At 37.5% G+C, this 23,758-nt stretch overlaps 4 protein-coding genes across 5 annotated transcripts; 2 read left to right on the forward strand and 2 right to left on the reverse strand.

Moving 5' to 3' along the window:
• The first annotated feature begins 1,233 nt into the window (after window positions 1-1,233).
• LOC112176222 (bromodomain and WD repeat-containing protein 1) lies at window positions 1,234-14,879 on the forward strand. Its single transcript, XM_024314047.2, has 26 exons — window positions 1,234-1,485; window positions 1,642-1,734; window positions 3,846-4,215; window positions 5,305-5,459; window positions 6,159-6,398; window positions 6,790-6,899; window positions 7,068-7,145; window positions 7,228-7,334; window positions 7,608-7,702; window positions 7,787-7,917; window positions 8,040-8,143; window positions 9,049-9,126; window positions 9,264-9,342; window positions 9,434-9,602; window positions 10,046-10,116; window positions 10,368-10,448; window positions 10,531-10,601; window positions 10,949-11,045; window positions 11,154-11,213; window positions 11,391-11,445; window positions 11,533-11,927; window positions 12,001-12,791; window positions 12,879-13,524; window positions 13,632-14,192; window positions 14,315-14,373; window positions 14,467-14,879. The coding sequence occupies exons 3-26, from the start codon at window positions 3,860-3,862 to the stop codon at window positions 14,657-14,659; spliced, it is 4,782 nt and encodes a 1,593-aa protein (XP_024169815.1). The 5' UTR covers window positions 1,234-1,485; window positions 1,642-1,734; window positions 3,846-3,859; the 3' UTR covers window positions 14,660-14,879.
• Window positions 14,880-15,370: 491 nt separating this feature from the next.
• Window positions 15,371-16,883, forward strand: LOC112177154 (ribosomal RNA small subunit methyltransferase). The gene is made up of 2 exons (XM_024315374.2): window positions 15,371-15,722; window positions 15,970-16,883. Exons 1-2 carry the CDS (start codon window positions 15,411-15,413, stop codon window positions 16,690-16,692), a joined length of 1,035 nt encoding a protein of 344 aa, XP_024171142.1. The 5' UTR covers window positions 15,371-15,410; the 3' UTR covers window positions 16,693-16,883.
• A 486-nt stretch (window positions 16,884-17,369) lies between these two features.
• On the reverse strand, window positions 17,370-18,610 carry LOC112179275. 2 transcript variants are annotated; one of them, XM_024317643.2, is made up of 2 exons: window positions 18,454-18,610; window positions 17,370-17,830 (listed from the first exon to the last, which is right to left on the reverse strand). In XM_024317643.2, exon 2 carries the CDS (start codon window positions 17,824-17,826, stop codon window positions 17,548-17,550), a length of 279 nt encoding a protein of 92 aa, XP_024173411.1. In that variant the 5' UTR covers window positions 17,827-17,830; window positions 18,454-18,610; the 3' UTR covers window positions 17,370-17,547. The 2 variants fall into 2 exon arrangements, with proteins under 2 accessions (XP_024173411.1, XP_024173412.1); XM_024317644.2 differs by having other exon boundaries at window positions 18,450-18,604.
• A 958-nt stretch (window positions 18,611-19,568) lies between these two features.
• Window positions 19,569-22,309, reverse strand: LOC112178460 (histidine kinase CKI1). The gene is made up of 4 exons (XM_024316602.2): window positions 21,970-22,309; window positions 21,270-21,850; window positions 19,878-21,134; window positions 19,569-19,796 (listed from the first exon to the last, which is right to left on the reverse strand). The coding sequence occupies exons 1-4, from the start codon at window positions 22,307-22,309 to the stop codon at window positions 19,569-19,571; spliced, it is 2,406 nt and encodes an 801-aa protein (XP_024172370.2).
• Between the last annotated feature and the right edge of the window lie 1,449 nt (window positions 22,310-23,758).

Here is a 23,758-nt window from a genome sequence, read left to right on the forward strand (position 1 = left end):
TAGACTACTAAGCAATCCACCCGTGCAATCAAGCAATGGGTGAAAATCACCATGCTTATAACCTCTATAACATGAAATTGAAGGTTCTAGCTTAGAATTAGAGTGGGTCAAGCATCTAACTCCGTCATAGACATGCTCAAAATACACACCCTATAGTTGACTAGACTCTTAGTTTTGATTGAAGTTTGGTGAGAACCAATAGCCGCATTTCACCAATTTCAAAGGGGCGGGCAATCCTCCATTTTTCATATTTTATTTTATTATTTTTTTTTTATGTTGATTTTTTTTTTCTTATGAGTTTTGTAATGGAGAGGTGATATTTGTTAATTACCCACGTCCTTGTGCATCATATCAATATCTAATAAAATAATCAAGTCTATGGATGAGGCTTCTAGCCTAGCAGGGTTCTAAACCTCTTAAAAAAAAATCATGCAAAATTGGGACGAAGAAAAAGTTGTAGATTTTGGGTGACCAATATCCTGCCAAAATAGACCAAAACTGCGTAAGAAATGAAAAAATGGAAGTTGTATAAAGAAGCGGCGACATAGGCATCCAATTGCCACCTACATTGAATCCCTTACCGTCATTAGTGATTAGTATTGGTCGATGAATAAGTGATTTCCTATTTTATAACTTGTCATTCCATTCAAGTTGATAACATCAGAGATGAAAAAGCTTTTGCTTACGTGAATCATAAGTTAAACTGTAGTTGAATACAAAGTTATTTTTAATTAATCTCTAATACAATAACTTGTTAAAAACCGTAAACCTAACCATTTTCTCGTGTGATATTTTTTCTTTACAATCTTAAATAAAGTTCTAATTTCAAAGTCAAATTTCCTCTAAAAAAAAAAAATTTTGTCACACCACATGATTCCCTTGTACATTTCTTTATACAAATGAATCCAAATTGAATGAATTGCTATATGAGGTAGATTTTTTCTTCATTCATAATAATTCCATCCTCCATAGACGGTAGGTGCTAAACCCTTTTTGGAACAAAACCCCATTCATGGATACAGATAATTATAAAAAAAGGAAAAAAAAAAAAAAGAAGAAAAAAAATGGAAAGAGAGACGGTTATGCATTTGTCCAAAAGAGACAAGCAAGGTCCACGCTGATTCGCCGAACCTGAAACCGATGGTGTACTTGGGCGCGCACACATCCAAAACCCACCTGGTAATTTTTCCCAATTCTGCAAAATTAAATTAATAATTTTAATTCATATTAAATACTACTTTTGCTGCTCTTCCATTTCGGGCGAGCACCTGTATTCTCATATTCACTGTAAACCAACCTTAATATATAGAGGAGGGAGGAACCCCCAAAACGAATTCGAATAAAAACCCCCAAAAAGATTCTAACTTTGAAATCGGAGGACTCCCAAAACCTATAAAGTTTCAAACTTTGAGTCTTCTTCGTGTATCTGCAACTCAGAAACCGCGATTTCTCGTTCTCTGTACTATCAATTTGGCTCTGTAAAAGGTAATTAAGTTTGTTTTTTTTTTTTTTTTGCATGAGGGGTTCGATTAGATACTTGAATACACATGATCTTTTACTATATTCGAATTAGATCTTGTGCATTTCTGCTGCTGAAATTTCTGATACATGTGTGACTGACTCTGCCTTTTGGATTTTCAGGGAAGCAAGTGCATACTGGACTCGGCCACAGCTTCAGTTTCAGTTTCAGTCAACCCTGTGTCTCTCTTTTGCTTTGATGAAGCAAATTTGAAGGTTGAATTTCAATTTACAAGCTTTTTTATTTTTGTTTACTTCCAAAGTTTGAATTGTTATGTCTAACTAATAGTATATTGACTTAGTTCTTATGAAATCCTTTGTGATTTTTCTGTAAACAAACCCTATTATCCAAAGGAACCCTATTAGCTATTGTGAAATAGGAGGATATGGAAATTGTTGATAGATTTACGGTATCTACAGAATCTTCAATTATGGAAGCTATTAAAGTAATCGGTCATGGATTTGTTTGTATAATTGAAACAGTTATAATGAAGCTCCTGCCTTTAGCTATTTGTTATTAGATTATAAGAATTTGAAGCCGTTGAAGTGTTAATGGCCAGAAAGGAAAAAATAAAAGGATTAGAGATGAAAACTTTTATAATTGGAATAGTTATAATGGATCTTCCACCTTTATTACGTGATGGCGTAATTTGAAGCTCTTGTAGTAAATGGAGGGAGTGTGTGGGAAAGAGAAGCTCTTGAAGTCAGAGCTTCCTATTAAGTTTTGCATGTGTTAGGCCTTATCTCCCCCCAATTTAGAATGAGCTTTTATAATGGAGAAGGTTAACTGTTTATACAAGGAACACAACTACCCTAATTGTTATATGAAGTCTTAAGAGTTCTTGGTTGGCTGCTTTAGGTATTTTCACCATCTGTCTCTATCTAAGACTGAGTGCAATTTTTCAACAAAGGACACCAAGAGATATATGTAGCCAATATGTTTGAGCTCATCCAACTTATAGTAGCTAGCTAGCTAGCTTGAGACCTGTTGGGATCAATCAATATTCTTTTTACCATGACTTGTTGTGCGGTCATGGTATCTTAACTCATTCCATCGTTGTTTAAACTTTTAGAGAATTATGTCTTGTATATATATGGTAAAGGAAAGGGAGAAAAAAAAAAAGAGAGAGAGAGAGAGAGAAGAGTTTAGGGAAAAATGGTGAGGAGACTCCTGCCATTTTGGGGCTTATGTCATATATACCATGTACCCTTACTTCTTCTTGCTGAGATTTTATTTCTCAATTCGAATCCATGATCTGTGGATAATAATGGAGAAAACCTAACCGTTACGCCAAACGTTACCTTCTGCTTAAATAGCCAGTGATAGAAAGAAAATAAAAAGTGTTTTATATATCTGGTTTTTAATTGCCCCTCAAAGCTTCGTTCGCAAATAAAGGGAGAAAATTCATGAACTTTCTGAAGAAGTTAGCTTCCTTTCTTGTTTGCGATTTTGATTTCCTTCCGGTCAATATTTTGAAATTCCAAATGGTGACTTCACTTCCCCCCAGGCCAAGCACAATGTACATTCTGGTATAAGCGTGTTCGAATTCCCTACTACAATGAATGGCTGAGTATTAACTTGGCTCAATGACATTCTTACTTTTTATTCAAGTATTTAGTCCTTACTAACATTTTCAGCCTCTGATAAAAATGATGTAGTAACTACCAGTATGCTGATGAAGCAATGAAATCAGACATGACTTACTGTATATTCTAGTCTGCTTATATGACTTGGTGTCTCCTTCAAGTATTGAACTCCTAGTCTTGGCATTGATATTCATTGAGATAGAAATCATGGATTTCCCCGGTGGCATTTGCTTTTGAGGAAACCTTTATTTCACAGATTTTGAATTGTATCTCATCCAACAGCATCATATTTCCGGGCACCAACAGTTTTTGGACTGCACATCCTTCCCGCAAGTCATTTATAGGCCTTTTAATTATTTACCTACAAAAACACAAAAAAATTTCTCTAGCTGCAATGTGGCATTTGCAGGCTATTTATGTATACTTTACAACACATTACCTTAGTAGGAATAGAATTTGCAGCTTTAGTAGTATGAAAGCTATTCTGTAGGATTAATTCATCATAACTTCCCATGTCCAGATCTGGGCGGTTATTCTTTCCAGCATATTATATCTTCGTACCCATGCTAATATATCTATTGGGAAACTATGCACTTCTACCTACCGTTATTTTGACTTTTGGTGTTTAATTTTACCGATATTGTTGTATACTTTCTTCAGTTTCTTGCTACTGACCGGCTTGCCTATACTTAGTATCTTGGTATTGTTTAATAATTTCAAAACATTTTCTGATATTTCAGGTTTTACTACAATAATGGATCCTTGGAAGTGCACTCCGTTTGGTGGTGCAAATTCTCTTAATATGGCACCTTCAAATATATTAAGTAAGGTGAATGAGAGGGCTAAATTTGAAAAAGAAGAGAGGGATACAGGTCACACTGTTGAGGCTGGAGTAGATATAGATATTAGAGAAGTATACTTTCTGATTATGCACTTTCTATCTGTTGGGCCATGTCGGAGGACTTTTGAACAATTTGCAAATGATCTTGTGGAACATGAGCTCCTGCCTAGAAGGTATCATGCTTTGTTTTCAAGAAGCGGTGTAAGCAGTAGCAATGATAATGATAATAACACCTCTTTCCCACTGAGTTACACCAAATTGGTTGAAAGGTACAAATACTTCTTATTTTGTTTAACGCTTACTATAGAAAACTTTAAATATCAAGTATTTCTTCTTGTTACTCTTGTTGTTTATGCTCATGCCATGTCTTCTGCTTATTACCTAAAATATATCTTTTATCATTAATTACTTAATATTTGCATGGTATATGCAATGCATATATTGCATCATACTTCAGCTTTGAATCCCGTTGCTCATAACATGCCAAGATTCCTTGACAGGGCCCTAACTCTGAACTAAATCCTCAATTCTTCTTCTTTCCAATAGTCAATCACTTACTAATATGCACAATAGGAAATGTGATGTGTGAGAATCAGTGATCCAGTTAGTTTTATAACTCAGTTCCCATTATGTTTTGCTGACCATTTATTTCTAGAAATAATCGAGTGAGAATCCGGTCTTAAATAAGTTTATACACAACTATATATGACCACAAGATAATTTCTATTTTGTTTAGAAATAGTACTATGAAAGTAAACCTCATGCACGACACACATGTTATAACTGAATTATGTCACACAACAAAGACACCATTTAAAGATGGGTAGATAACTTGAATCCCATCATATGAGATGCATGGTATTATGTAGCAAAAAGCTTTTAACTTGATCCTATGATCAACCAATCTCATGTAACAATGAATAGATATCTAGGTAAATTGGAGTTTGATAATGTCTGCAAATCCCTGGGTTTCTAACATTGTTGCTCAAGAGCTCGCTTCTTGCTGACTGGGGATAGACAAGAAACTGAACTCATGTATTGCACCATCACATGTTGGTTCTGAATTTTAATGGAGGAAAGAGGTGCACCTGCGAGGGGAATAAGAATATAGACTAAAACTTGTTGGCTCACATATTAATACGTACATTTTTGGATATGGTCGTAATCTGACAAACTTTATCAGGGTGCAGGGTTTTTTAAATTTTATTACTTTCATAGATATATATATATATATATATATTTTAGTTCTATTATTTCATTAGTTACTTATACTTTTGTTTGATTTGTTTCCATAATGAATGTAGTCACTTTATTTCTTGTATTGTGGTTGTAATGGTAAGCCTTTTTGTGACCAATAGGTATCCTCATATAGAGAAGGATCACTTGGTAAAGCTTCTAAAGGAACTGATGTTGAGTATAGCTACTCCTTTGCATGGCAAGGTTGGAAGAAATACTCTGAATGCAGCTGATGTCCCTACATTATTGGGAACTGGTTCTTTCTCGCTTCTGGATTGTAAGTGATATATTACAGCCCTCTGACACTTCATTGGTTGTGGGGGTGGGGTCTGGGGTTGAGACTTGCCCTGTTTCTATATGAAATGAATATACCATGGGAATATTCTTCTTTAATATAAAGCTATATTTTCTTTATCAAAATCTTTCGTGCTAGTAATACTGTATTTGAATATGTTGGTTACCAACTTTGATAGTTTCTTGGAGGCTTGTTAGGTATTCGTCTATATTGGTCCAAGTATATAGACAGATTTTCCATTGTACCATATATGATGGTCCGATATAACCAGTTACCTGCGGGTGGCCTTAGCAGTCATCGACATATCATGTTTGTGTAACACCTACACGACTCATCTTAATCTCCTGCTTCTTTGTAAATTATTTATTTCCTGTAAATGGTATTTGTAGCATAAACCTCTATGTTAATCGGTTAGGATCGGAATAATATAATTTTTACTTTTCATCATTACTTTAAGGCTTATGTATGCCTTCTGCACTCATTTGGAGCCTTTTTGTGCAGCTTTACTTTGAATGTAGATTAACCTTTTAGGCTGATTCATCAATTTTGTTTGTTTGTCTGTTCTTTTTTCTTTTATTTTTTCCCTTGTCTTTTCACGTTCTTGTTTATTTTTTCAGGTTCCATACACTGTGGGTTCTATAAGTATCACTTGTTTCTGAATTCTTACTTCCTGTTTATCAGGTGATAGGAATGTGGTGAATAGGCGAGTTAAGCCGCTTCCTGCTTACCTGCGTTGGCCTTACATGCAGGCTGGTCAAGTTCATGGACTTGGTTTAAGGGAAGTTGGAGGAGGTTTTGCTAAGCATCATCGTGCACCATCTATTCGCTCTGCATGCTATGCCATTGCTAAACCATCAACTATGGTGCAAAAGATGAACAACAAAAAGAAGCTAAGGGGGCACCGTAATGCTGTCTATTGTGGTATGTTTCACTTTGATAAACAGTTTACTTTCTAGGCACCCATGATGAGATATTGTTAAATTATAAATATCAGTTTAAATGGTTGTTAACACTTTCTGGGATAAAGGTATTTCACCAGGAGTTTCAAGTTAATTGATTGAAATTGAACACTGCACTACTTGTAAGTCCAAATTGTTGGAAATTTTGCTGTTATGTGTCTTGGAATTAAGGTTTTTGGTTGCCTTACAACATGCATCCTCCTGGTGCTTCAATGGCTACTTGGTATATTAACCCTTGAGCTTCTAGTATCTTTATGTGTTTTGCTAAACATATACGTCTTGCGCTGTATATGTAAATTTGTAGTAACTTTTTCTTTCCTGCGCGAAAAATTGACCAGTGCTTTATCTTGTAGCCATTTTTGATCGGTCGGGGAGATATGTTATCACTGGATCGGATGATCGTCTTGTCAAGATTTGGTCAATGGAAACTGCACTTTGCTTGGCTAGCTGTCGCGGACATGAAGTGAGTCATGATTGTTTACATAATATGGGCGACATGCTCTCTCCCCTCCATCCCCGCCTCTCCCTTCCCTCCCTCCTTCCTCATCCTCATCCTCCTCCCCTCCCTCTCTTTCTCTCTGTGGCGTTGAATTATTCAGTTTACTTACTTTTCTTGTTATATGAATCAAAGGGTGACATTACTGACTTGGCTGTGAGTTCAAACAACACTTTGGTGGCTTCTGCATCAAATGATTTTGTTATTCGAGTTGTATGTATACTCTACTTCTTACCTTTTTAGTTTGCTTCCTTTCCTTTTTATCAACCAGTTGAATAGTTATCTTTATCTGCAGTGGCGTTTGCCAGATGGATATCCCATTTCCGTTCTGCAGGGCCATACTGGAGCTGTGACTGCTATAGCATTTAGTCCAAGGCTTAGTGCAATTTACCAACTTTTATCGTAAGCCCCATTCTAAGCTTTATTGCTCTCTGATGTTGCTTCCCTCTACTTAGTTGTTCTGTCTGTGTGTACTGATTCTACTGAGCAGCATGATTTGGAAATATCTTCATGTAGAGTAAATTCCTAATACTATGCATTTTGTAACTCTTATTAAGTTTTCAGAAACGTTTATTTGAAACATGTTGGTTGTGGTTGTTATTTTATCACTTGACATTTAGCGAAACGGTACTTGAAATTCTTTTGCTGTTACTTTGTCGTCAATCCCATTTGTAGGTCATCAGATGATGGGACTTGTCGAATTTGGGATGCTAGGTCCTCTCAGTGCCCTCCACGAATATTCATGCCAAAACCTTCGGACCCTTTAACAGGTTAGATAATACTTCTTAGAGTGTTGCTTTATTGATTACTGTTATTTGGGTGGTGCAAACATACATATCTGTGGTTACTTGCAGGGAGGAGCAATGGCATTTCAAGTCTTGGACCCTCATCAAGCAGTGGCCCCCAGGGCCATCAATTACTTTGTTGTGCTTACAATGCTAGTGGAACTGTTTTTGTCACCGGTAGCTCTGACACTTTTGCCCGGGTATGTTTAACTATGCAATTCTTTTTATTTTGTTCACACTTTTTGTCCACTGGTGCATCTTTGGTTACTTCTGCCTGCCACATGTCAGGTTGAATAGTTCACCAACTCTAAATTATTTGCAGGTATGGAGTGCTGTGAAATCTAATGCAGATGACTCAGAACAACCAATACATGAGATGGATGTATTGTCTGGCCATGAGAATGATGTCAATTATGTGCAATTCAGGTAATCAACAATATCAGTGAAGTTTGCTGATATTTCTACATTGTGGAATGCTTTTGATCAAATTTTTTGTCCTGACCTAGTATCTGTGTTAGTGTTGAATTTCCCAAAGTTGGCCAAGTTTTTGGTCAATTTCAAGAATTATTATTATTATTTTTTCTAAACATTGTCTGATGCGGGTGGATATCCTATTCCACAAATTATCTTCTATGGAACTAAATGCAAGAAAGGGATCCAAATGTTACTAGCTTAATAATGTTTAGAAGAATCATAGGCTAGGGTGATTACGTAGCAAGATCTATCCAGTTTACATCAAATAGAGGTCCCTGATAGAGGCATGGTAACCTATGGGCACAACCGCTGTGGCTATCTTTGTGCACGGCCATTGGAGTCGGTGGCAGTCTCGGGACCCTCTGCTTCCCCTTTGCATCTTCCATATATTCAAAAAGATTGAATTGTTCCTTTATGTTTTAACTAGTGGCTGGCACTTCTCACCTAGGTTGCTTGTAGTATCAAGTTTGTGTAGTTTTCCGTGGAATATGTAAAATGTTATTGGTTTTGAGATTTTTAAGTTCCCTTTTTTGCTAGTCGTAGGTAACACAGTCGTTGTGTCTGACAGTGCTCACTAATCATACAAACCTACTATGCTCCCAAACTTGTTCTCATTTGTTAAATCAGTATGTAATTGACCAAATATACATCTCCTGAAGTTCAACTTCAAGTTTCCATGTTTTTCTCATAACTTTCTTTGTTTATCCCGAGGGATTTCCAAGGATTAATATATTATTTCCACATTTTCAGGCCCTCAATAATTCCATCAGCACCGATATTTCTTTCATTGATTTATTCTGCTACTAAATTTTCGTTTTAGAAGTTTCCTAACATGTATGTGGCTTCCATATGTGCAGTGGTTGTGCCATTCCATCAAAATCTTCATTTTCTGACTCTTTGAAGGAGGAGAATATAATGAAGTCCAAAAATTCCTGGTATATTATCTATACATGTATAATTTGGCATTCATGTATGTGATTTTGCTACTCTTGTCCTTGTGTAGGATCTGTACAACTATTCGTTTGTTGTTGAATGTGCTAAGCACCAGTCATTTGAATTTTAATGTTATCAGGTTTTGTCACAACAACATCGTTACCTGCTCTCGCGATGGCAGTGCCATTATATGGGTTCCAAAATCACACAGATCACATGTGAGCATCAGCATTATTTTATTTTCATTTCTGTGTTGTTAAATTTGATGTAAATGAATGAGTATGATATCATGCCAAATTATCACTACAGGGGAAATTTGGACGATGGATTCGTGCTTACCATCTCAAAGTTCCACCTCCCCCACTGCCTCCTCAACCTCCTCGAGGTGGCCCACGTCAGAGATTTCTTCCTACCCCTCGTGGTGTTAACATGATTGTATGGAGCCTGGATAACCGCTTTGTGCTTGCAGCTATCATGGGTACAGTACTTACCCATCTTTGCAGTTATAGAAAGTATTATGGAAAGGGGCCATTCTTGGCATTTCTTTTCCAGATTAAAACGAATTAAAAGAAAGCATATAATCCCATTTCCCTACACTTCAGTTTCCCTCTTGTACCACCTAAGTTCAGCCAAAATCACTTTCTTCTTGGGAGCATTGATTGCTCAAGTGAAAAATCCTACTTTACTTTTCCAAATCCTATGTTTAATGATGCTAAACAATTCTGCCACTTATCAATTTTAGCATGCATTGCTTTGTGCCGATTGTTTCATGTTTCAATTATTTAAGTAGTCTCATGTTTCCACTATACTCTTTTCAAGGGGTTATCGATTTATTAAACAGCAAAATGCTTTTGTTGTGTGCATTTAAATATTGTGGTTATAAATTGGTTCCTCTCTTTACTAAGTGTAAAAATTGTGCAGATTGCAGAATCTGCGTTTGGAATGCTGTTGATGGTAGCTTAGTACATTCTTTGACCGGTCATAATGCATCTGTAAGTGGGTATCTGATATTCATAACAGATCAGGATTTTAATGATGTAATGACAATAGCGTATATGCTGGTTCTTTCATACCAATTAGGATTTTAATGATGTAATGACAATAGCGTATATGCTGGTTCTTTCATACCAATTAGGATTTGTCAATTAATGCTTTTCTGCTCAATGAATAGTTTTCATTTGATTCTGAATATCTTAATCTATTGCTCTTGTGGCTCACTTGTCTGCGGTCAAATTCTTGGCAGTCTTATGTTTTGGATGTTCATCCCTTTAATCCTCGGATTGCTATGAGTGCTGGGTATGATGGACAAACAATCATATGGGATGTGAGTTTCCGGTTATCTTTTCTGATTCATTGTTCTCATCCTTCGTATTTTGTACTGAGTTGCTTTGTCTTTGTGTTTCTAGATCTGGGAAGGAACACCCATCAAGATTTATGAAGTTGGACACGTTAAGTTGGTTGATGGGAAGTTTTCTGCGTAAGTGAGCTGTACATTATTCACTTTGTTAAATTTCCTTTTCTTGTTTTATAGTTGAATCAACAGATTTAACAATATAATCTGTTGTGGAGTTAATTTATATGAGGAGGTATGGCTTGTCGTCCTCATACTACTTCGTAGCTCTTCATTATATCTCTGCCTCCACTCTTCTCTTCCCGCTTTCGGCATGATGCATTTTCTGTTACTGGTGCCACCATACTCTGCATGGATTATGAATAAAATAAAAATCTTGGAAATTAAAAGTTCTTTTTCTCTGACAAAGATTTAACTTTTTTTCTTTTTCGTATTTAATATTTCTGATGATACATGTTCTCTCTGTTCGGTAGGGATGGGACATCGATTGTACTTTCAGATGATGTGGGCCAAATATATTTAATAAACACAGGTGAAGGAGAGTCCCAGAAAGATGCTAAATATGATCAGGTATCCTAAGATTTTGTTCAGATGGTTGTCCACAACCCTCTCCCAATATCTTTTGTTCAAAATTTGGTGTTTTGCAATTCCTCTCTGATGGTTTTTTGTCTCCTCCAGTTCTTCCTAGGAGATTATCGGCCCCTTGTGCGGGATACTGCTGGACATCTTCTTGATCAGGTTAAATCATCTTGTCAATACCACTTACTTCATTGTTCTGGTGTGATTTTCTTCCATATCTACAATTGAATCCATATAATTACATGTGCTGCTTGCGTCAGATTCATTGTACAGTTTCTTGATGTTAAATGATCTTTCTCATATTTATCTTTTATTCCGCATGTCGTCCTGATTCAGGAGACACAACTTCCTGCTTATCGAAGGAATCTTCAAGATCCTCTCTGCGATTCAAGTATGTTTTGGCTCCTAGCTAGTTGGGATTGTGATCATCGGTTAATATATATATATTCTCATATGGCTGATTTATGGGAAATGATAGGTATGATTCCATATCCAGAGCCATACCAGAGTCAATACCAGCGGCGGCGACTCGGTGCATTGGGAATGGAGTGGAAACCTTCATCAGTAAATTTTGCAGTTGGCCTGGATATTGGTGCAGGCATGGACTATCATTTGCCTCCGTTGCCTGATTGGGAGAGAGTGATAGAGCCACTTCCAGACTTCATCGACGCCTTGCTATGGGAGCCAGAAAATGAATTCATAAGTGAAGATACTGATTCAGATTTTAATGTCACTGAGGAAAATTCTATTGAAGATGAGAAAGGAAATATTAGCACCAGCTCTTCTAGTGCTCCAGAATGCAGTGCAGAAGACAGTGAAGTTGGATGCAGCAATAAGGATGGCCTTCGCAGATCAAGAAGAAAAACACAAAAGGTAAACACTGTCTTCACCTATATAATATCTGTTCTTGTTTGACCTACTTGGACTGAATTTTAATGCTATTTAGGTCACCTCTTCTGAGAGACGTGGGAAGAAAAGGAATTTGGGTGAGGAGGATGGGATTATATCTGGGAGTAATAGAATTAAAAATCCAAAAAGTGGCCGAAAAGTTTCAAAGAGGAACTGTAGAGCAAAAACGTCAAGACCCCAGAGAGTTGCAGCACGGAATGCTCGAAATGTGCTTTCTCAGAATCCGGGAACATCTACAGATGGAGAAGAAGATGACTGGGAAGCTGATTCATCAGATAGTGAGCCACAGCAGAAAAAGTTCCGTAGTCAAAGCAATGAGTGTGATGGAAGCTTCCAGAATATGCAAGAGTTACAGAATAATGAAAAACTATCTCTTCGTGAGATTCATGATATAGCCAATCCTCTTGCTGTTCCTGACTCTCAAACAAATGTTACAAGAAAAAAATTGGTTTTGAAGCTTCCGCTTCGTCGTGATTTGAAGAAGCAAGAAGCTCCACAGGATTCTTCATCTTCTAGATATCGTGAAGTCGGTCAAGATAAGAAGATTAATAATAGCTCTGTGGATGGAGCTTCATCTTTGGCAGATGCACTTGATGTGCCGTTCTCTGGAAATTTCATGAGCAATGTATTTACAGATCCTGGGCAAACCGTAGAGGCTGGGTTTCCTTTGGAGGCATCTTCATGTGACATGGAGAACAAAATTAGGTGGGGAGAGGTCAAGACACGGACATCAAAGCATACAAGATCAGGAGATCCCATACCAATTGATCCAGCCGCTGGGTCGCTTGTCAGTTCTGAAGTCCATATGGCAGAGAAAAATGTCGTTCGGTATGTTAGTCGTGAGAACAATTTTTTGTAATATTTATGCTCAATCAAAAGTTTAGAAAATAATGGTCTGCTGTCTTGCCATTGCAGGGATAAGGAACATATTAGAGAGTTTTCTCATGAATCAACGTCAAAAGGTTCTGGAATAAAACACTCTGATGAATCAATGGATAATGCTTCCCTTAAGTTTCTTGCACAAGAAACAGGTTCTGGGAACTTAATGCCTGAAGATCCTTCATGCATGGACCGGAATTTAAATCTGGAAGTACCAGAAATGGGTGGAGGTTCTGGCACATTGAGTTCGTGGAGATTTTTCTGCAAGGATAGGACAAAAACAGAAGGGTTTGATGGTAAATTGGAAGAAAATACTTCTCGTATCAATGATCATTATGATGCAGGAATGAATCTCCCTGAAGCTGCAACTGATTCAGCACGCAGGCTAAGAACCTTAAAGATCAAGGCGACTTCACGGGAACCAGACTCTGTGAGCCGTATCCCTAAGTCGAGAGGGGGACACCAAAGGACATATATAGATGCAGAAGATCCCCCTGCCAAGGTCCGTGATACAAGACTTCAGAGATCAAGGTCCACTAGAAATCAGTCTGACCAAAGCTTGTCAACCCAAAGGATGTTGGATAACCCTGTTGGAAAACTTTCATGGCTGATGTTGTCTAAACACGAGGAAGGTTACCGTTATATTCCTCAGCTAGGTGATGAAGTTGTATACTTGAGACAGGTAAATTTCTTATCTCTCTAACTCCTAGTTTCTGGTCCTTCAGTTTTGAGTTTTAATTTTTAGAAATGACTGGTTAATGATTAACACTTTGGGCTTGTGATTGTTAGGGTCATCAAGAGTATACGGAATTGGCTTTGAAGTCAGATCAAGGCCCTTGGGGTCCGTGGGGATCAATGAAGGAAAAAATCAGAGCTGTGGAAATCTGCAAGGTTGTAGGCCTCGAGTATGACTCCATGCCTGGTTCAGGGGAAAGCTGTAGCAAGATCTTATTCAGATTTGTGGAGTCTTCTTCTGCCGTGTGTGGTAAAACCTTCAAATTAACATTGCCTGAAATTGACTTTAATGACTTCATAGTTGAGAAAAGCTGGTACGATGCCGCCATTGGAAGAAACTGGGCAGCGGGAGAACACTGTGAGGTCTGGTGGAGGGACTCAGATGGAGGCGGAGCGTGGTGGCAAGGCCGAATTGTGCACTGTCAGGCGAAATATCATGAGTTTCCTGATAGCCCGTGGTTAAGATACGCGGTTAGGTATGAGAATGAAGATGATATACCTCATAGGCATTGTCCTTGGGAACTGCATGATGTATCCATGTCGTGGGAAGCACCGCATATTGATCATGAAAGCAGAGATAAGCTGCTTCACTATTTTTATAAATCGGAGAAGAAGGTTTGTTGAAATGTTTGTGTCCCCGTGTGTTTTTAACTGTTACTAGGAAAATACATAATTGTGAACTGCTTTCTGTCATCAAGGATGTTAGCTGATCATGCTGTATTTTGTAAATGATGCAGGACTTTGAGGCCATCCAACAAATGAATCAAGCTGTTCTGAAGGTGGATTTCTGCAACAGGTAAAGAGAGGCTAGAGATTACCAGTTCACATTTCTGTGTCGGGAAAATATGCGATTTCAAGAAACTAATGATGTATTGTGAAATTATTGCAGCTTTCCTGTTCAATTGTACCCTGAACTAATCAAAGCAAGGTTAAAGAATGACTATTATAGGAGCTTGGAAGCAGTGAAGCATGACATAACCCAGATGCTAGAAAACGCCCGGCATTACTTCAAGAGAAATAACTTGCAAGCCAGGATTAAGCACCTTTCAAAATGGTTTAAGAAAAAAATTTCTAGGTTGTAGAGAGATCTGGTTCTTGATACTCTTGTTTCTTTTAATTTTGTTTTCTAGGTATTAGGGGCCCTACATTTTTTGGGTAAAGCAATCCTTGCAGAGGAAGAATGAAATCCTTGAGTTGGGATATGTTTCTTGTATGCACTCTTGGATCTAAAAAATAAAAGTTTCATCATAGTAGTTGTTTGTTTTTCATATGTGGAATCAAAGAAGAATGTTTGGCTCTTAATTTTATGAATGTTTTTGGTTCAGTGTCGGTGGAGAGAAATATCAATGCTTTAAGGGAGAATATGAACTTGAGACCTCATCTACATTATTTGAAAGATACGTCATTGGCGCAACTTGGTGTTAGTGTTACCAATTTGATTTTATAAAACCAAATTTGAAGCCTAAACCCATTTTCTGACAAACTAAATCACCTTTACTTATGAAGGGTGATGTGGTTTGTGAAGAAAAAAAAAAGTGTCAATTTCAAGTCTTTGGAAAAAATTCGAAGAGACGCTTCGATAACAATAATAATTTATTAATAAGTGTCTTTTAAAACAATTATTAGCAAATGCAGATAAATATTATAAAAATAAAAAATGAGAATTCTCAAATAAATAAATAAATAAAAAATGAGAACTAAAATGATTTGTAATATTTCTTAAAAAAAAAAAAAAAAAAAAATTAGATAATACCAAAAATAACCTCATTGGGGAGCCCTACTTGGGTTTAAGGTTGCGCCGCTCTGAGGGTTTAAGCTTGAGTGAGAATTTCAATGGCGGGAGGCAAAGTGAGGAAAGAGAAGGCGAAGGCGGGAGGCGCGCAGACGCCGTATCAAGGAGGCATCTCCTTCCACAAGTCCAAAGGCCAGCACATCCTCAAGAACCCTCTTCTCGTCGACTCCATAGTCCAGAAGTCCGGCATCAAATCCACCGACGTCATCCTCGAGATCGGTCCCGGTACCGGTAATCTCACCAAGAAGCTTCTGGAAGCCGGCAAGAAGGTCATCGCCGTTGAGATTGACGCTCGTATGGTCCTCGAGCTTCAGCGACGATTCCAGGGCACTCCTCTCTCCAACCGCTTACAGGTCTCCCCCTCTCTCTATTTCTCTATTTCTCTATTTCTATTACATCAAAGCCTAATTCTTTTCATTGTAAATTTCAGTATCAACTATACATGACTAATTTTGATTAGCGTTTCATAATATGCAAAGAATTTGGTTATTGTAATTTTGATTCTGTTTCAGTGATTTTTTTTTTTTGGGTGTGTGGAAAGAATGCAGAGAAGAATTATGTTGTATTGGTGATGCTCATTGTTGTTTGGTTTGTTGATAGATTATTCAAGGAGATGTGCTCAAGACTGAGCTTCCCTATTTCGATATATGCGTGGCCAACATCCCTTATCAAATCTCCTCACCCCTCACCTTCAAGTTACTGCATCACAAACCTGCTTTCAGATGTGCTATTATAATGTTCCAAAAGGAATTTGCAATGAGGTTGATTGCGCAGCCAGGGGACAAGCTCTACTGTCGTCTTACGGTTAACACCCAGCGCCTGGCTCAGGTCTCTCATCTTCTCAAAGTTGGAAGGAACAATTTCCGCCCTCCGCCAAAGGTTGACTCCTCTGTAGTTCGAATTGAGCCCAGGAAACAATTTGAAGTGAACGAGAAGGAGTGGGATGGCTTCTTGCGGATTTGTTTCAATAGGAAGAACAAAACGCTTGGTTCGATTTTTAGGCAGAAAAAGGTTCTCAGTTTGCTCGAGAAGAATTATAAGACCCTGCAGGCACTTAATCTCAATCCTGCTCAACAGGGTGCCGTGGAGGAGACCAATGAAGTGATGGATTTTGAGGATATGGAGATGGATGATGACGAAGCTGATGATGAAATGGAGGTGGAGGACGGTAATGCAGAAGGAGAGACATCTGAATTCAAAGAAAAGGTTTTGAGGGTCTTGAAGGATAATGATTTTGAAAATGAGAGGTCTTCAAAGCTTAAATTACGTGAGTTTGTAACCCTACTTTCTGAATTCTGCAAGGCTGGTATTCACTTCTCCTGAGTTTATGGCTCAATATCATCTTACTGTTCTATTGAGATTATACCAGACCCAGATTTTGTTAGGTTTCAAGTCATTTTCTGTATTAGTTGGTTTCCTTAATGTTTTGTAAGAGTGACGATTGGATAAATTAGTTTGAGATTACCTACAGACTTTTGGATCAATGTACGAATACTGTGTTTGATGATCTCTTACATCATATATGCTCATATACTACAATTTTTCATCAATAACTGCCGAGTACAGGCTTTTGGAACTATTTTATCTTATACCACTGAAGACAGTGATGTCTAATATAAGATCAGTCAGGGTTATAACTCACAAACCCCTAATGCCTCATCAGTTAGGTGATCTGAATTTGGACCTTTGATAAAGACTGCTTGTCAATTGCATGTTCGATCATGAAGTTTCACTGGAACAGGGTCATTCCTCTGTTCCATTCTTTTTAAGAGGAAGCGAAGCTCAAAAGGTGGAAGGCTTTGACTGCATAAACTTAAATCGCCTCAACACATAATGTGCTGAAAAAGTGGACTCTTTCATGTCGATATCTCCCAATTGCCAATGCTCTTATTGTTTCCCCTGTTATAAGAAAACTTTATAACTATCAGGTCTGTCATCCAAGAATCAGTTTCTCTAACATGCACTTGTTATCTAGAGTATCAGACATTAAAAATAGCCACTTGAGTTCAGTTTCCATCTTTTATTCTAGTTAAAAACAACTCCTTAATCTTGACTTTTAAGAATTAGACACTGTAGACAAAGCTGTAAACACTCAGTAGCCACATGATGCTAATAAATAGTTCAACACATCAAAGGAACTTTTGATAATGGGGTTTAGACCCTTGTACAGAAACAGAATCAAGTAAGCTTTGTCTTCTTTGACTTGACTTGAGGCTTCTCAAGAATTTCACCATCATCTTCAGAAGAGTCTTCAACAGGTTCATCAGGGACATCATTAGGAACATTGTGTTTGGTGATGAAGTCCTTCAATATGGCCATGCTCTCCTCTTTAACTGAAACCAGTTGCTCAGAAAGTATGCCCTTGTTTCCGCTGACAGAATATGTTTCTGAACCAAGCTGAAATTGCACCTTAACCTGAGGCCTACCAACAACTGATTCTTGGATTTGAACCTCCATCGTACTGCAGCATAGGAAATCCAACAAAGACACAATTAGTTAATAACTGATGATAGTGCAAGGCATTTAGTGAATAGTTTCTCTCATGACAGCTGCTGGTTATGTTTAGAAAGGGAAATGAAACGTCCAAACATGTTAGAATGGCTGCATATGAGGCAACTGCCTCAAGTCCCCAGAAAAGGTTACTTACACTACAGTAACTCAAGGAACCATGTGCACTACATGAATAACAACAGCAATGGGAGGATAAATTTCAAATCCCTAACGATTTTTGCAATTACAAGTGCATCATTTACAGCTCTACACACATTGTAAAGGTGAAACATAATAGAATTCGAGCTCAAATTAACTGACTGTTGCTGTTCAATTCCTACTTTACTTGCGATGAACTTGTCATGTTTTTCATTATTCTACACACCCAAGTGCCCCAACCAAAGACGTTTACTAGAAAAAGTAAATGAATCCCATTCTAGCTTGCAAGGATGCGCTTCGCTGCATAAAGTGAAAAAAATCACAAAAGAAAAGATTTGACAACAACTTGAAACACCGTCTGCTACTTTACTCAAATTTGGAATTTCGAATTCAAACTTCTTGTTAGCTGAATGTAAGAATAATAAACCTACTTACCAAACTGTGATTGCAAGCGGAGCCTTTCTTTCCGGAGGTACGGCTATCGCTCTAATTGTAGCGATAGTCGGTGGTGGCGTTCGATAAGAAGATGGACTCTTCGCCCTGCGGGCCCTAATTGTATACCCCCCACTAATTTTTCTTTTCAGTCAAGTGACTTTTTCCTACCATATATATCCAATTTATTTGGGGTTGGAGTAATTTTCTTGCAGTTTTAGGTCATTCGACCATTTGGTATTATTATTATTATTATTTTTTGGACCAAGAAGAAATAGATCCTCAAAGTTAGACTATTTGGAAACATAATTAGTGCATGAACTTATATAGAAGTAAATGTAATTTCATAAAGTGAATGAAGAAAAAATTTATTTGGAATACAAGTGATCAGACTACTAGTCACTTATGGAATAAACGGATGAGTAATTAGTTTAGATGCATCAATCTCCGAATCTCTAATGGCTAGATGGTTGATCGCCCAAAAAAAAAAAAAAAAACAAGAGGGGACATGTTTGGACATTGGACAATATGAATTTACTTAACATTGTTATGCACGGTAGGTATGTAAGTTGGGAAATAATGTACTGAAATTTCAGTGTCGAGTGCGATGAATCGGGTTTACAAGCATCAATGAAAAGTTCCCTTAGAGAGACATTTCCGGACAATATATTCATCGGCCAAGGTCCTTTGTGATTCTCAGCAACCTCATGGATTGCTCAGGTGAACCTGTTTGTCAGAAAATATTTTGTTTTTCCTTAAAACAAACATGAACATGCATAAGTAACAAAAAGAAGATGAACACAATAGAATTAGTGATGCGTCATCATCCAGAGGACTGCCCAACAATAAAAAAGCTGAAATCTGCATTCATCTCACCATCCTAATTAATTAATTGATAACCTTACCATCCATTCATGACAGACAAATCTGCTTCTATAAATGATTTACATTTCACCGATTGTATCTATTATGAGATTTAAATTCAATTGTCCTTTCCTAATCCAATCAGATTATGCTCAATGTAAAGGGAAGGAAAATATACATGCCTAAACTTATCAGCTACATTTTCATTTATTGTTCATATGATTAATTTCAATCTATAGCTTGTACCGTCTAATCTAGCTAGTTGCTTTCGTACTATGATCAATCTTTGCAAGTGTTTCCCTTAGACTAGTTACTATGGAGGTTTTCTCTAAATGTTCGTCCATACCAGCCTCCATCATCCTTCTTGTTTCCTCGCCTCCTTTTGCATGAGCTGTTAATGCGATGATCGGAATGCGAACATTGTAAGATTTCTCCTCTTTCCTGATTTCCCTGGTCGCTTCGAACCCATCCATTTCTGGCATCTGTTCATTTCAAACACATTTGTAATGTCAGATGCAATCCCATAGTTATTATTACATATATTTAGTTATATCATTATCTACCTGGCAATCCATCAGTATATAGTCATAGACATGTTTCCTTTGATTGAGTAGATCATTGCGAATTAGATCCAAAGCTTCTCTTCCATTTTCACAAAGCTTCACAGTTGCACCCAATCGTGACAAAGCCTGCATAGCCACCATGCGTAACGATGCTGTGTCCTCTGCAACCAAGATTTTCTTCCCAGTCAAGGGTTTGTTGCCATGGTCTGCTGGGGCTGATTGACTTGCTGATTTGGAGCCAATATTGTTAGGAGGTTGATGATGTTGAAGAGTTGGTGAATTACTCTCTTGTACTATTTGGTCAGGGGAGTTGTCATCATCGGTATGAATGTACTGATTTCTTGGTGAACCAAGAGCTGTGGAAACTAGTTTTGATGCAACCTGACCTGATGATCTTTTTGGTAATGCGCCTCCGCACTCTGGAAGAAGTCTTACAACTTCATATAGACAAGTACCATGTAGAGGCTTGTGTTTGATAACATCATCGCCTTCCAACATATCTCTGTTGAAGCTTAAATCGCTATGAGTAAATGGACTTGATAACCAAACAACCTTGCAGTACCAACCATTTTGGAGGCCTCTTTTGAAATCATTCACAATCTTGCATAGTTCGGGGAGTGGTCCACCTGTAGTATCAATAAGTAGCATTACGAAGCGATCATATGCTCCACGAAGATTACTACTACTACTCTTCTTATGAAAGAGAGAAAGAATGTTGTTATCTGTTGATCCATCCATGGAACTCATCAAAGACGCTTCCTTTGCTCTATTAAAGCTGAAGTTGGAGTTGCATGAGGCGGATTTGATCAAGCAATCCTGCAGACCCAAATCAGGTATTCCTGATATGGAATTATGTTGAGAATGGTAAATCTTCTTGTTTTTTATGTTCTGGAGAGTACGAGCAAGTTGTTCCCATCGTTCTGCTACTGATACTTTTATCCCAAGTCTCTCCATAAAATTCTGTGTAACTCTCCTGCGCTCTGCATTTTTAATCAGCATTACAACATAGGATCCCTCGACCTTAGGACTCGCGGTGGTACTGCGAATGTTCAACTTGGGGCTTGCAATTGGTGTTTGATTGACAGTCGGCCCGGGACTAGGGTTTAAGTCACTAATTCCAATTTCAATGTCTGGTTCTACTTTTATGCTATCCTCACAGGTATTAATAGTGCTTAGCAGTACATTGAACCTGAAGCATGTCCCTCTTTCCCCAATCTCCTTGTCCACAATTCCTATTTCTCCATGCATCAAACGCACCTGGTGCAAAACATACACATATCAAGGCATGCTCAATCCCGAACACTTCAATAAAGTTACTAATCACAACTACTATCTGTGTTTAAGAAGCTAGAAGAATATATATGTATAGATAGATATTGATTTGTTACTTACCAGAGATTGAACAATTCCCAGTCCTAAGCCGGTACCACCTTCTCCAAGTGCTTTTTCTTTGACTTGGACATAGTCCTCGAACACTGATTTTTGCCTCTCCTTGAGAATTCCCCTACCAGTATCATCCACCTCAAAAACAAATTCCAAAGCATTTGGATCACGTTCAGAACCATCCACTACTTCCTTGTCATCATTGTTCATGTTCTTGTAATTAAAGAAGCACAAGAACTGTTTCAAGAAACCATTAGTCCGCTCACGAGAAGCAGTTATTGACTTCTTAAAACTTGGTTTTCGGACCCAGGTGCGGATTGTGATTTGCCCTTCTGACGTAAATTTAACAGCATTGCTTAGCAAGTTGTTTAGTATCTGCTTAAGCCTTCCCCTGTCACCTCTCACACGTGCAAACTTTATAACAGATCCATCACAAGGATCCAACACCACATCTAATCCCTTCATTGATGCTGTTGGAAGAAACAAATCCACTACCTCTTCAACAAGCTGAGCCACATCAAATTCTTCATTTTCAAGTACCATCTTACCTGCTTCAATTTTGCTTTTATCAAGAACAGAGTTCAATATACCTACATAACAAGTAATCCTTGTATTAGTTAGGCTGGATAAAGAGAATAACTAAGGTGAATACCCTCAAACTTAGCATTATATAGAAAGCGACCAAAAGATCAAGATTGACGTTATTTACCTAAAAGATCTTCTGCATGAACATCCAGTCTTTTTAAGTTGGAATCTATTTTTGTTAAAACTGTCTCTATTTCAGAATGCCGGGTAGTTCCACCATTTGTGGCATGAAGATCAAGCGCATCATGAATATCATCTTTACAGAAGTTGATCCAACTAATAATTCCAGCAAGCGCAGCACGAATGTCATGGCTTGCTTTAGCAAATGCATCACTTTTCCTCATGCTCTTTCTCTCAGCTTGCTCAGTTTTCTCCCTTTGTTCTATGAGTGTGGCATAACGATGCATTTCCCGTTTCGCAACAGTTAGCATTATGAAAGTGTAACTGAAGATGAAGACACCCATTGTAGCAATCATCACAAAAATGAGGATAAGTGAAGCACTGCAATGGTTATGAACAAAGTTCATTAACTCTCTCTCCCTGGGAGCCAGTACATAAACCTGAAACTCAAGATATAGTTTATGATCATTAATATAGGCTGTATGTGCTGTGCTCTCCATAATATCAAATTCTACTTTAAAAATTAAAATTACTTTAGGTTTTAGAAGATTAAAACTTACATTATGCTCGATACGTTTGATGATTCCTATTAATAGACTAGAAAGTACCAGCACACTTGTAACCTGCACTAATCGAATTCAATTTAGTTCACATGAAGATAAAAGACAGATCAATATAATGAGAGAGCAATAAACAAATTGTGTTATGCGTGGATGGGATGTTACTCTCCATAGTTGCTCCTTTTCTTCTAAGTTAATAGATCATGTTTATAAGATAGAACAAACTAATACTGCAATATATGATTACCATTTTGCAAATATTACATCTCCTAAGTGTCATAGTGGATGGGAAGTTAACACAAAAGTAGACATTCTTGTTAAGTTTAGTGATATACAACAATATTTAGAAGAAGAAGAATTACCAAAAAGATGACAAAAACATGCTGCAACACAGTCAACGAGGGGAGCTTCATTGATCTTCTAGTTGTAAGTACGGCCACCTATAATAAATACAAAACTGAATGTTAGAGAAAAAAATATTCAATACAAAACCATAAACCCCAAATTCCAATAGATTAACATTCACTTTGTATTGAATATTTGTATAGCAGATAGTTAAATTAAAGTTTAAAATGGCATAAGTTTTCTTGAGAAAAAAATGGCATATAATGTTAAGGCTGCACATGATGTGATGTGCAAGTGTAACAGACCAGTGTATATAACTATATATACATTTTCAAAGAAAGAAGTGCATGATAGTTATTACGTATTAGTTGGCTTGTATTCCACATTATACAAAACATCAAAGAGTGGTGATCGATGCAGCCTTTACCCTAGCTAGCCCTAAAATTATAAGATTGATATCCAATCCTACATATTTGTGTGTATGTTTTTTTTTGAGTGGAAGACGTCAATAAAACCAACACACACACCCATGCAGTGTATCCCAGCATAGCCAGACTAATCACTGCACCGCAGACGCACGAACCATTGGGTGTTTTAACTAACCCAGGTCCCTCAAATCTGCTGGCCACGGGATGAAGCTGGGATTCGAACTCTAGACCTGGGGGTTCCAGACTAGGCAGCTCGACCAACACACCACACCATGTGGTTATATTTGTGTGTATGTTGATCAATGACCCGTGAATGAGCGTTAAACACTTACATATATAACTAAATTTAAAGTGCACATACATTTAACATCAAACAAAACTGCATGTTCAAATAATAATTTCATTAACACCTAAAGCAAATTAGCATGTGGCTGATGCTTCTTTGGTATGTTTCATATAG

Source organism: Rosa chinensis, chromosome 7 (genome assembly GCF_002994745.2).
Source record: "Rosa chinensis cultivar Old Blush chromosome 7, RchiOBHm-V2, whole genome shotgun sequence".
Lineage (NCBI taxonomy): Eukaryota > Viridiplantae > Streptophyta > Magnoliopsida > Rosales > Rosaceae > Rosa > Rosa chinensis.